This window comes from Hevea brasiliensis, chromosome 16 (assembly GCF_030052815.1).
Source record: "Hevea brasiliensis isolate MT/VB/25A 57/8 chromosome 16, ASM3005281v1, whole genome shotgun sequence".
In the NCBI taxonomy this organism is placed as follows: domain Eukaryota; kingdom Viridiplantae; phylum Streptophyta; class Magnoliopsida; order Malpighiales; family Euphorbiaceae; genus Hevea; species Hevea brasiliensis.
In genome coordinates this window covers 51,112,129-51,126,032 of record NC_079508.1, presented here as the reverse complement: position 1 = coordinate 51,126,032, position 13,904 = coordinate 51,112,129, and the positions used below count along the sequence as shown (strand labels likewise).

General features: G+C 35.9%; 2 protein-coding genes across 4 annotated transcripts; one reads left to right on the top strand and one right to left on the bottom strand.

The window, feature by feature from the left end:
• The first annotated feature begins 287 nt into the window (after positions 1–287).
• On the top strand, positions 288–5,340 carry LOC110641809 (IAA-amino acid hydrolase ILR1-like 6). Its single transcript, XM_021793651.2, has 5 exons — positions 288–835; positions 1,553–1,678; positions 4,024–4,338; positions 4,441–4,569; positions 4,677–5,340. The coding sequence occupies exons 1-5, from the start codon at positions 362–364 to the stop codon at positions 5,040–5,042; spliced, it is 1,410 nt and encodes a 469-aa protein (XP_021649343.2). The 5' UTR covers positions 288–361; the 3' UTR covers positions 5,043–5,340.
• A 1,580-nt stretch (positions 5,341–6,920) lies between these two features.
• On the bottom strand, positions 6,921–13,258 carry LOC110641818 (delta-aminolevulinic acid dehydratase 1, chloroplastic). Of its 3 annotated transcripts, none has more exons than XM_058137499.1 (13): positions 12,993–13,258; positions 12,598–12,911; positions 11,834–11,945; positions 11,642–11,715; positions 10,718–10,786; positions 10,539–10,622; positions 10,362–10,431; positions 9,248–9,303; positions 8,743–8,864; positions 8,508–8,579; positions 8,327–8,408; positions 8,168–8,245; positions 6,921–7,304 (listed from the first exon to the last, which is right to left on the bottom strand). In XM_058137499.1, the coding sequence occupies exons 2-13, from the start codon at positions 12,907–12,909 to the stop codon at positions 7,137–7,139; spliced, it is 1,299 nt and encodes a 432-aa protein (XP_057993482.1). In that variant the 5' UTR covers positions 12,910–12,911; positions 12,993–13,258; the 3' UTR covers positions 6,921–7,136. The 3 variants fall into 3 exon arrangements, with proteins under 3 accessions (XP_057993482.1, XP_021649362.1, XP_057993483.1); XM_021793670.2 differs by having other exon boundaries at positions 12,598–12,930; positions 13,219–13,255; XM_058137500.1 differs by having other exon boundaries at positions 13,219–13,243.
• Positions 13,259–13,904: the final 646 nt, after the last annotated feature.

Genomic DNA, 13,904 nt, shown 5'->3' with positions numbered 1-13,904 from the left:
CTAATTTTATGCTTACAGTGCCAAATATAAGTTTTAAAAATAAAATTAAGAAAAAAAAATTCCATCCAGCACAGAAGAGAGAGTCAAGCAGTCCCATTCTAAACGGATCCTGAAAGTGGTGGACCCCATCTGTTGCGATTCGACGCCTGTAATCGCTTTTAAATAATTTTACATTTCACATCCATTTATATTCTCCCACGTGCCCTTTTTCCTCTCTCTTCATCCCCACGTGCTTTAATTCTCTTCTCTTCTCCTTCATTACTCTCTCTCTCCCTCCTCAACTTTTCTTCCTCTCCGTCTTCATCTCCTCCTTCTCATTCCACTTCTCTCTCTCTCTCTCACTCTCTTTCTCTATGTGAAGATGAATTACCATTCCAATCTGTTGTTTCTCTTAATCTCACTGATTTTTTCAGATAATATCATTTTATTATCTTCTACTTCTTCTTCTGAGAGTGAGTTTTCATCTTCCTGTTTCGATGTAACTTCCTTGAATCCCAAGTCTCTGAATTCGCAAAAGAATCAGTCAGCGTCCAGGCCTCGAAAGCCTTCTACTGGTTGTGAGGTTTGGACTAAGGCCTGCTCCGAGGCGGTTTTGGGCTTGGCCCAGACGCCGGAGACCGTCAGTTGGTTGAAGAGCATGAGGAGGAAGATTCATGAGAACCCTGAGCTCGCTTTCGAGGAAGTTAAGACGAGTGAGTTAGTTAGAAATGAACTGGATAAGATGGAGATTGGATATAAGTATCCTTTGGCTAAAACGGGTATTCGGGCTTGGATCGGTACCGGTGGGCCTCCTTTTGTGGCCATCAGAGCTGACATGGATGCTCTCCCTATTCAGGTTTGCATTTTCACTGATTTTCTTCTTCTCCTTCTATGTATATGTATTTATACGCATGTCATGTCATTTGTGTGATTCAAGCATGCATGTGTTCGGTGGTTAATGGTAAGGACGACTTTGATTTTGGAAGAAGCTTAAGAAGTTCAACTTTTTTTTTCCTTGGGATTTTATTGGTTTGAGTTTCTTCCACTTTCTTTTCTTTTCTTTTATCTTTTGGAAAGAAAATTGGAAAATGTTAAAGAAAAATCTCAGTGCCTGCAGTCTTTTGCTGAGAAATGATTCTCTTAGCTTCAATTAACTTCTCTTTGTTGTCAAGTGATAACTTTAATCGTGGGGAATTTTTTTTTTTTCAAGTTTTGATAACTTGTAATTTGAGGGGTACTCTTAATAAATTTTTTTTTTTTTTTTAATGTTGACAGGAGAGTAAATTTTTTTTATTTGGTAACTTTATTATGTATTTATTTTTATTTTTTTGAGATGTCTCATATTTAAATTAACACGTGATAAATTACGAGAATATTTACTTGTCCAATCATAACTGACCTAGAATAACTATAAAATAAAAAAAGTTATCTACTTAGATTTTCTGACATTAACCCTCTTTCATGAATTCTTTTTGGGATTGAGAGTTACTTCAGCCTTTCTGGGTCACATTGTAAGAAATTGGGTTAAACATTGCCAAAAATTAACCAAAAATGGTGGCTAATTTATTTTCAGGAAGCTGTAGAATGGGAGCATAAAAGCAAAGTTGCAGGCAAAATGCATGCTTGTGGGCATGATGCCCATGTTGCAATGCTGATTGGAGCTGCCAAGATCTTGAAGAGTCGAGAACATCTTTTGAAGGTTTGATCTCTAATCTTGTTTAAAAAACCTGTAAAAACCTCATTAATTTTGTTTAGTACCACTCTGAACATGCTTCTATGGACTTGGGCAAAAAGGTAATTAAGCATATATTGGGTTGGTGTTTTTTTTTTTTTTTTTTTTGGTTCTTAGTAAAGAGGTCAATTTGGATGGATAGCCTTTGATCAACGAGGGCTTACACAATTTCTTATATTTTTTTTTTTTTTAAAAAATAGGATTTCTTCCAATGTTTTACTTAGCCATTATTTTCTGACATATGCAAGAGAGGCATTTTTAAGATGTGTGGTCTTGAGCCCAGCAACACCTCAGCATTATCAGTTTTTTTTTTTTTTTTTTTTTTTTTTTTTAAATTTGCTTGAACATGTTTATTCAGACCCAGTAACCTGAGCATTATCAGTTTTTTTTTTTTTTAATCTGAAGCATTATCAGTTCTTTTGTACGGTGAAATCATCACATCCACACAAACACGCACAAAGGGGAAAAAGACATTTTCACATGCCCTTATTCTAGTTCTAAAAATAATAATATTAAATAAAATAAAATTTGTTGAGCATAGTAAATGCCTATGTTGAATTGGGTTAGCTACAAGACAATCTCAATGTAAAATAAAATTTGACCCCACTGTGGCATTAGTTGCACTTCCTCTTGTTTGGTTTAATTACTTGGTAAGTGGATTGGTTTTAAGGTTTCTGTACTCGTTTAATAGGTTTTGTGTCCTGAATTTTTGACATTGTTACGAAATGGACCCCCCAGCAACATGGAACTCATCTTCTCTTAGAAAGTGAAATGTGACATAATCTCATCCCCAGGTGTATCAATCATCAATTCCTTGCTCTATTTCTCATCATTCTAGTATCATTATAACATGGGTAGATGCTAAAGCATGTTACCAGTTTACCACTTGTGAATGGGTATTGCATAGCATGCTATGGACAGCGTTGATTTGTAAAAAGTGTCACTAGTGGACCTTGAGATTCCTTTTTCTGTTAGAAGTGACCCAAGAACCTGCTTTATTCACATTGTTTCTAATATTTAGTATTGGCACTGTATGCCTATGATCAAGAATTGCTTAATTTTGACCTGTTCTTTGTTTTGATGATTGCCTATACGCTAGAGCAGTTCTGGGTATATTAATTTGAAATATAGAATCACATAGTTTTTTTCTGGTATTTCATGTGCAATACTCAATACTGGGTGAAATTGTTCTGTAATTTAGTCAATTTGGAAACTTTCTCACACACAACGCCAACCATGGACGTCTCTGTAGAGGGGGGAAGTAGGCAATAGTAACAGAAAATTACCTGTTATAACAGATATAATCTAAATATTAAATTGTGCCTTTACAAGTAATTCCCCACTAACTCCAATGTGTTAATTGTTTTTTATTGATTAATGGATGTTTTCTTGTCAAAGCATTTATCATTCATCTGCACAGAAATTTAATTAATTCTAGTATTATTATTTTTTAATCTTTTTCTTACCTTGAAATGGACAAATCTAGCTCAGAATATTTTATTTAAAGAGAATGGGTCGACCCAGAATAGAATTTGCTTTAAGAATACCCCCATAATTGCACTACAAAGGACAAAATCAATTAAAATAGAGTGAGCATTAGAGAATTGATTATAATTAACTTGAAACTACGTTTTAAAACAGAAACTAATTTGGGTGCATCTCTAGCATTTAATTATACCATGTGGAATGACAAAAGCCTGCGAAACCTTTATAACATTGAAAGTTTTTACTTTTTAGCCGGCAAAGTTGTCTGGCTTTAAATGCTCTTAGTATTATATTCTTGTGGTCCTTGTGACAGCGCTCAAAGCTTGAATTATTTGTCTCAAAAAGAATAGAGCATGTGACTAAAATAGGGTTCTTGGTCCAATCAAAGGCTTTTCTGAAGACTGCTGATCGGACAAGCAGCTAAAATTAATTAACTGCAGAATGAATAATAGGCTACCGCTTTGCCTGTCAGCACTTGTGCCTACTTTCTGGACTCTAGTTTTATGTCAATGGTCAAAAATTGGGTTCAGGTTATTTATATATTAGATTTCAGTGCACTAGAAAATATTTCATTTTTGGGGCAATGTAGTTAAATGATTTTGATAATAGATATGCAAGCTAATTCTGTCTTCCACCCTTGAATTTAATAAGGAAATCAATAGAATGTGATTTCTTTTTCCTATGATATACTTCACAATTATTACAGAAATTCAATCACACGAGAAGAGAAATGGTAGAAGAGACTGGAATGAACTTTTAACGGAATTTTTCTTTTTAAAAAAAAAAAAAACTTTCCAGCTCATCCTACCTGTATTTTGCTATCTCAGGGAACTGTAATACTGCTGTTCCAGCCAGCAGAGGAAGCTGGGAATGGGGCGAAACGGATGATAGGAGATGGTGCTCTAGAGGATGTGGAAGCTATATTTGCAGTTCATGTCTCCCATGAACATCCTACTGCCATCATTGGTTCTAGGCCTGGTCCTTTGTTAGCAGGCTGCGGCTTCTTCAGAGCGGAAATTAGTGGCAAAAAGGGGGGTGCTGGGAACCCACACCACTCTGTTGACCCAATTTTGGCAGCCTCGGCTGCGGTGATAAGCTTACAGAGCATTGTATCTCGTGAAGCAAACCCGCTGGACTCCCAAGTGTGTATATACTAAATTATCTTTCAATACAGTATTTTCCTACCATTTCTGAGTGTTTCAGATAATTTGCTAATTGTGAGATATTCCCACTTCACTGTGCAGGTCGTGTCCGTTACCACCATGGATGGAGGCAACAATCTTGACATGATTCCAGAAACTGTTGTACTTGGCGGTACCTTCAGGGCTTTCTCCAACGCAAGTTTTTATCAGCTTCTTCGAAGAATAAAAGAGGTTTTTTTTATATTCAAGACCACTGGCCAGTTGAAAATAGCAAGTTAAAAGAAAAGACCTGCTAATTCTATTTGAGCTAACACTATCTGCATATATCTCAAAAACAGGTGATTGTAGAACAGGCAAGTGTTTTCAGATGCTCAGCAACAGTAGACTTCTTTGAGCAGCAACACACAATCTATCCTCCAACAGTGAATAGCGATCACACGTATGAACATGTGAGAAAAGTGGCCATTGATTTGTTAGGTCCAACTAATTTCAGAGTGGTACCACCAATGATGGGTGCGGAGGACTTCTCATTTTACTCAGAGGTGGTTCCTGCAGCTTTCTATTACATAGGGATAAGGAACGAGACCTTGGGGTCAACACACACGGGCCACTCACCCTATTTTATGATAGATGAGGATGCCCTCCCCATTGGTGCTGCAACTCATGCAGCTATTGCAGAAAGATACCTCATCGAGCATGGCTAATGGTAAGAAGTGGAATGTAGCAGCTAGAGGATTTAGTAGATTGTCAGAGAGCAAGAGAATTGCAGTGTCATTCCTGCTCCTGCTCTCTCAATTTTTTTTTTTAATTCCACTTAGGGTGGTGGGGATCCACTAGAGGGGGGAAGTTTTCCCTTGCCAGTGTAAAGGATGGAGGGAGAGAAGTGCATCCATTGTTGATTGGTGCTAGCTAGATGTAATTACGATTTCGATTTAGCTGTTCAAGTCAGTAACAATTAGCTTGTTATCTAATTTTCTTTGTTCAAAACAGTTGTTTAGCGTTTCCTAAGCGTTCCTTTGTTGATAACTAATTTTCACAAAAACTAACTGTTTCTATACCCAAAGCCAGAGAAGAAAATTTTTGGAAAAAAAGAAAAACAATGGCAGGGGACGACAGAAGGTAGAAATCTGATGAACATAAGGTTTTGGTCATTGGATTATTGATATAGATTCTGATTACGATGTTGCTTAGAGCCAAGCGAATATGTACCAGTCTCCCTTCTTTAGCAAGAGGAAATACCTCCCTTTTCCATTACCCTCTCGCAGTGATCGGTGGCCATCCCCAGCCCTTAAGGGTTTGGAAGGCTCTTTACCAGCTGGGAGAATGGATTCTTCCCTCTCTTAACTCGGCTTGGGTAATACGTTTTTGGTGAGTTTAGTTTGTTGTGGATTGCAGGTCTAGCGCTCAAAATGTGAGAGATTTACGCAGATTTGCTTGGTGAAGTTTCTACTAGTTTCTTCCTTGGGTTCTCTCGTCGGATGACAATCTCAAAGGCTAAAGGAGACTGAGAAGCCGAGTTTCTACCATGCCTGTTCTCGGTTTGTCCTACATCTCCACAGTTCCTTCCTCGATTGAAGCAGTTGTTACGTAGCTTGCATACCTCTGTTTCTCTCTGTTTGGGGTTGTTCTTCATGGCTAAGCGACTTAATAAGCCGTTACTTTGGTGATGCCGGTGTTGTGTTTTTTTGAGTGATCCATGGCCCCGATGGCGGTTGTGCAGTGCTGAGTTGGTCTCTCTATGGGCAGCGGTGGTGTCGGTGTTGGAGTTTACTGGAATGTGGGTTTTGGATCTAAATCCGGCGGTTGGTCTTTGATTGTCCTTGTATGTGTGGGCTTCTGGCCTTGTTTCTTTCTGGGCTTGATATAAGTAATTTAACCAGGTGTTTTGATTAGTGGGCTTTGAACCTGAGTCTTTGTATCACCTATTTATCATCAAAATGATAATTCCAATTTAGGGGACTACGTACCAGACGCCCAGGTCATGGTCCATACTTAACTTGTCCAGCAATGAAAAAGAAAAGGATCCTTTTTCGCCAGCCTAGGCTTTAAAACTCGTGTTGGCTTGCAATTGCGTGCGTAACGCAACATGTATGATAATAAAAAATCTTTCTACTTCTATCTTCCTTCCTCTCCCATGATTTATCCAAACAGAATGTAAAGAGCCATTGAATTCAGACCTTAGAGTGAGGATAAATTACTACGGAAGTTGGGAACAATTCTGTTGAACTTTGACATAAATCAAAAGCAATAGCTGCTGCGGATCCTCTATCATTCGCCTAGCACACCCATCTTGTTCTGCTGCTTTTACTTAAAAAAGTTCATTGTCTCCATGCCTCATAGTTCCGTTAAACCAAACCCCCATATACCATTTTTATTTAGATGATCGCATCAAGGAGAATTTACGTGTTCTAAAATCAGTTGGTTGACTAGTACCACTCAGCTGGCTGCCAGTTTAAGCAATTTCTTAATACAGAATCAATGCCCTTTACTATGCTGAATAATTATTAGTATTAACATGAAGACTCGACATTAATGAAGGAATGGTTCGAAGATGCTCCAGGAGCATAAAAAAACATGGGATGTTTGTATAAAACTGTTCCTGCGTATACTTTATATAGAGCAATAAGTACACACATTTTTTATTTCAAGAACACACATTTTTCTTGCTAACAAGGGGGAAAAAAGCCTGACCCATTAAGCACGCCATTCAGATTCCATCCTTACACTAACGTCTTATAGTTACAAAAAAGTTAATGTTCTCTATGGATTTTCCACAACTACCAAACCCTTAACACAACTCACCTCTTCTCACCACATAAATATCTAGCAGCTTGTAGAGCAAAATATGTTAAGATGATGTCAGCACCAGCCCGACGGAGACACATCAACGACTCCATCATCACTCTTTCTTCATCAATCATGTTGAGAACTCCGCCAGCTTTAATCATCGAGTATTCACCTGACACCTGGATTTGTAAAATTTGAAGAGAATACCTTAGAGAAAAGAATTAACATAACAGGAAAAGCATGTAGGATGTAGAGAACAGTATATGAAAGGGTTACTTGGTAAGAAAAGAAATAGCACAACAAACAAATGGTCGTGAAGTATATACACCACACCCCATCTTTTTGATTCTACCTCACAGTGGAAGAGTTATTGTTTTGCCTATTAACTGAAATTTAATTAAATTCTAAAGCAATCTTCCTATTCATATTCATAGAAGGCCATCTTCCTATTGAAAATAAATGCAGACATTTGACATAGGCAAGGGACAAGCAGTCAACAATGTTGAGCTTGGCGAATAACCAGGAACATGGCTACATTTGCAAACTTGTCTTTCTACCTATTTCTGACTACTAATCAACTACACTCAAGCATACCTTAATCCCAAACTAGTTAGGGTAAGCTACACAGTTTCTTTTCCTCATTTAGCTTTGTTTACGTATAAAATGCACATGTGCAGAAGGTACTAAGCCATACCCCATAACTAGAAAATAGAAATTTTATAATGTGCCTGAGGCATACAAAATCAACTGCTATTCAAATTTCTTATTTTTACAGGCAGACATAAACAGTGGCATGAGCTTCACAGTTCAACAGAAATTTAAGACCTGCAGGGAAGACTGAATCAATCATTTCTGCAGGGAGAAATTTAAGGCCTCAGATAAGATAGAAAGCAAAACAAAAATAAAAAATAAAAAATAAAAAAGGAAGAAGAAGAAGAAGAAAAAGAAGAAGACAAAGACGAAGAAGAAGAAATAACGTTAGTTGAGACTAAGATGAGAACTGAACATCATGTTTGCAAGTCAATATGTGAAAAATTGTTACCTGATATGCAGCAATAGGCAAAGGAGACTTCTCTCTGAGGAGCCTTATGATATCCAAATAGGGAAGACCCGGTTTCACCTATGATGCAAACCAAGGCAACTTCAGTGTGAAGGGAAGATCTTCCATTAATTGAAAAGCTCCAAAGGAAGTAATACCAACCAGAAGGATATCAGCTCCTTCAGACTCGTCTTCACAGGCCTCAATAAGAGCCTCTCTGTAATTTGCTGGGTTCATCTGATAGCTTTTGTTACAAGCCAAATCAATACATGAAAGTAAGCATCAGAAACACTCCTCTCTATAACAAAATAAACCATCTATTTTATTTTAGGAAACTACATACGTCTTTTTGTCTCCAAATCGTGGATTTGAGTCCAGTGCTTCTCGGAATGGACCATAAAATGAACTTGCATACCTAAGATTGACATATCAAAAACAGTAATAAGATTGCAGTAATGTGCCCAAAAGAACTGAGAGGGCATCTATCAACATTGCTTCTCTAAAATTTATTTTTTTACCACCAAGGTTGGTGTAAGAAAAACCAGGCACAGAAATGGGTCATCATATCATGAAATTACTTTGCTGTGTAGGACATGATTGAAACATGATGAAAGCCTTCCGCATCAAGAGCTGTCCGAATTGCTCCAACACGGCCATCCATCATGTCACTAGGACTAACAACATCCGCCCCAGCTCGGGCCTGTTTATAGAAGTAACAGCATGAACAGTGCAAACAATAATTTAGGTCACAGAAGCAACAAATTCATAGTGTATGCAAGAAACCAATATGAAATAAAGAATGTTAGAAACTTCCAATGAGGATTCTAACGTCAATGACCTACCAGATCTAAAGAGCCAAGATTAATCAGTTAAAAGCAATTTAAAGTGCTCAAATAACCATGCAGTCCAACTTATATTAGGTATTCAATTCAGAGATAAAGTAGAATTTTGAGCACTTTTTTTAGTGATCTCAATTGACCTATTATGTATCAGAAAACCCGAAGAGAAGCCACTAATATCTTCAGAACTCGAAAAGAAATACTTGATATTAATTGAAACGGTGAATTCTAATGGATAAATTACCTGAGAAACAGCTTGTTTACACAGTTGATGCACTGTTTCATCATTCATTATAACTCCTGCCAGGTGTCATGGACAATAATCAGCAACTCGCTGTCCACATTCATGTAAATAAGTGGTTTCTTTTGAGTAGAGTATGCAATGAACCATGACCTGGACACTTGTCCATGATGGTGATATAAAAATAGAACAAGCATGACCCAGACATGTATTTTGATGAAAGTAAATTTTGTTCTGATTAATTTATGTAATTCAACAGGAAAAGCAGTACAGACAGTGGCACCCAGAGCTTTTGAATACTTCAATTAGAACAGTAAACATTGAACCAATCACTTTTCGCATTTCTCCCAATGACTGATCATGGATCTCGACATCATAGTTTCTTTATGCATCTATACCTGAAGGAAAGAAGCTTGCCTTATATAAAATTAAAATTAGATATTAGTCAAAGTAAATTTATTTCAGGTTATTTTCAAGTTTTCTATCATGTCCTCTACCCCTTCACCACATAAAACCTGAATTTTTTTTTTTTTTTTTTAGACAGCAGAAAAGAAGCCTTTCTTTCCCAAGCTGCCCGACATCCCCTTCTCCTGAAATGGCCCTTTGAGCTGTTGTTTTTAATTTCTTTAAAACACTTTAAAATAATTCCACAAAGAATATAAATCCCAGATGTTCTTTCTGTTGGTGATAAGGTTAGATTTCTATCCTCTACCCTATTTCGTGCTAGTTAGTTAAGTTAATTGTTAACAAATAATACGAATCATGTATTAAAGGTCTTTATTTAATGCCTTCATGTTTATCAGTGAGTTGGATCTTTTAATTTTAGTTGATTCTATTAATATCTATTAGTATTTCTGCAAATTTTTCAAAAAAATTTGAGTAGTGGTACGCCACTACCATTACATTATGGCCATAACAGCCCATTTTCATTACACATGATCGTGACCATTACATAGGCCATACAAGTATTCTGACACATGTAAAAAAACTAAAAGCATATTTTGAAAAACCTTGTTTTTCTGCCTTTTTAAACAGCTAACCATGATATTCCCAAATAAGAAACTGTCATGCATTTCTTTCAGACATCAACTATTGAAATGTCAAATCTCTCTCTTACCATCTTCTCTGACAATACCATCATGTCCATCAGAGGAATATGGATCCAGAGCAACATCAGTGTAAATAACCTATGGAAAGGCAGAATAGATCATCACTTCCACATGCAATGTACCCTAACCTGAAGATTCAATTGCTTCAAACGTATACAATTGAAAGATTGAATACTTTGACCTACAAGATCGGGAAATTTATCCTTCAACAACCGTATTGCTCGAGGGACTAGACCATTATCATTGTATGCTTCATCTCCTGTTGGTGACTATCATGGAAGAACCAATCACATTAATCATTCTACACAGTAGAGGAGCAAATCCAGATGTTCCCAAAAAATGAAAACCATAAGGAGATGAATACCTTTAGAGCATCTGGAACTTTTGGGAAGAGCACAATGCTATTCACACCAACATCCCGAGCCTTTGCCACCTGTATCAGAGGCTGCCTATATTAAAACTGCACTGCAATTAAATATGTGATGCTTGTGATGCATTAAGAGAGAGAGAGAGAGAGAGAGAGAGAGAGAGAGAGAGATTTTCAATTTTGTGTGTGATCGTCCAGTTTATAAGAAAGAAAAAAAAAATTCTACCAATAAATATATTTTCATTAATTCAAACCAATTTTAGAGTCTTACTTCTTGTAAGTTCAAAGCGAGGTTTCTACAAGCAATAGACAAGAATATAGAACCAAAATAATGGCATGGAGTTCCTGTAAGCTATTCAAGATAAAATAAACAAAATAAAAATAAATCAGTATAAGTGGGCAATTCACTAGAAATTAAATATTTTGTGTTGGCTGCCAACCATCTGAACTTATTTCCATGCATAAGATGTGCTGAGACATAGCAATTACAAGCATCATCAGTCAGTTTAGCTACATATCCGCTAAGCTATGCAAATAAAAGAGAACTATGGAGATAATTAACTCAAGGCTATTCCACATTCTGGTATGATGCAAAAGAGAAGTAATGGTAAAAAAAAAAAAAGGAATGCCAAATTCATGATTATTACAATGAGAAGATGAAAGTCAAACAAGTTAGTTTATCCTTTAACTTAAGATGGAACCCATATATATATATATATTTTAATTATCTTTTCTATGGTGAAGAGTTTGAGTTAACATTTTCAATTCTCATGCACCCTTTACAGCACCAAAAAGAACTTTAAGCAAGTCTCATGCACATAATCTAGTGCTTCAGAACAAATGTTACTTCTATTAAGACAAATTTGCAATTTTATTTCTCAAGCAAGAATGATGCCAGAAAATTAAGCTGGGGTGGATTACCTCTTCCACAAGTCCATGTCTCCATCCAAGCCTGTAACATCCAGGCATTGCTCCAATAGGTGTGTCCTCCTCACCTGAACATCTTAAAAAACATATAACATGAGATAATACAGAAGCATCCTTTAAAGAAAGAAAAATTTTGAATGAAAACAAGAATAGAAGCGCAAAACAAATGTCCACATCAATGCACACCTTCATGAATAAAAAGTGGATAGACAAAATTTGAAGGTGATAAATTAGTTTCCCGGAATGATGCTCTCAATGTGGGTGACTTGCGATTACGACGAGGACGCCTGCTGAGTGGCTGATACAAAGCAGGGTCAACAATCAAGGTGAGGGTAAAAGTCCATATATTAAGTAGTACATAATTTGTGAAGTAATTTTCATAGAATCACCAGAACATCCAAAACATTAAGCATTATTAATTATAACCTTCACACCCGACTAAGTTAATTCATCACAGCTAAATCACCATAATAGATTACATTAATGCTATGTTGCATGTGATTTCAAGTGAGGGATTTAAATATCATTTTAGTTTAAATCTCTTGAATAATAGTTGGCCAATTATTTTACTGGATAATTTATGAATGAATATGAAATTTACGGAAGTGGTTGAGAACTAGTTTTTGGAATCCACATTCAAGAAAAAATGTAGAAGAAGAAAAAGAAGAAACATTTGTTCACATTCTTTACCTAACCTCAATTCATGAACTATACGATTAAAGATAACCTATGTATTAAAAAGCTTAAATTTTGCAATATCAAATTCTCCAACCAAACGCAAGGCAAGGAGATTCTATCAATGGAAAATAGGAAAAAACAAATGTATAACAAACAAGATAGATATTTAGCACGCATCAAAGAGGGGAAACCTCAATGGTCAACAAATACTTAAAATTTGGCAATGACTAAATTCAGCAACGAAACGAAAAAATGAATTAAAATTCACTCACAAGCAAAGGAACCACAGGAGTTCCAGCTGGTGCAGCGGGCTTAGGAGGCACAGGAGGCGCCTCAGGCACATTTCCCGCCACAACGGCGGCTTCACATTCTGCATCACTGAGCCCCAACTTCTTCATTGGCCCACCCTGCGTTTCACTAGCCCTGACGATCAAAACACGCTTGGGACACACTTTGACTGAGGTCTTAACACCACTGAACCTCAAATCATTAACGGTTGGCTTTAAACCAACGTAGTTCTTCCAGTCTAAAACCTTCATTGCAGGGACAGTAGAGGAAGCACTGAAGATTGTTGTTGAACCCATAACTATAGTCCAAACAATTGTCTATATCAAACAAAATAAGCAGCATCAACAAATAGATAATCATAATTGAATTAAGTTCTTGCCAGCGATTATCTGATCAGTTGCTGAGGCCAAAAGAGAAAAAAAAAATTATGATTCATTTCTAAAATTGTTTTGGGATCCGAAGTAAAAGTTTCAAATTTTTCTTAGCAACCAAACAGAAAAATGTATTTCAAAAAAAATCCACATGATTTCGTCACAAGAATTCTCGCGGGAAAGTTGAGTAAAGTAGAGGAAACGATGAGTATCGAACATGAAGAGAAGTCATACCTTTGATGGGAGAGAAGCCGTGGGATGAGAGAGAGAGAGAAAGGGGCTTTTCTATCTGATCTGATGGGATAGAGAAGAAAGCCAATGGGAAGAGCTGAGATTGGTGAGGACGTTGACAGAGGATAGTCGCTCGCTGCCCAGCTTTGACAAGGACAAATAGGAATACCACTTTTTATAAAATTAATAATAACATATATTATTTAATTATATTATTTTTAGTTGATTATATTCTTTAGCCATTCTTTAAAAAAAAAAAAATCTTTAGCCATTCAATTAACTTTTTATTAATTAATGTCGGTTAAAATGTTTTTTTTAGCACTTTTATTTTAATAAAATTAATTAATTAATTAATTAATTATATGTTTCTAAAAAATATATAATTAATATTTATAATATTATTTTTATTTTTTATTTTTTATTATCATCTCTTATTTTTTCTTATACTTCTTGCTTTTTACATTTACTTCCTTCTAAAATTATTTACACATAAAAATTAATTAATTTTCTTAAATCTCTAAATATTGATATTAAAAATTCATTTACTAACATAAAATTTAACCAAAGAATAAAAGAGTTTAATAAAGTTAAATTATATAGTCTAAATAACATATTTTTTAAAATATAGAAACTAAATATTTAATTTTTATTATAATATTGAAATTAAATTGTAATGCCCTTTGTACCCT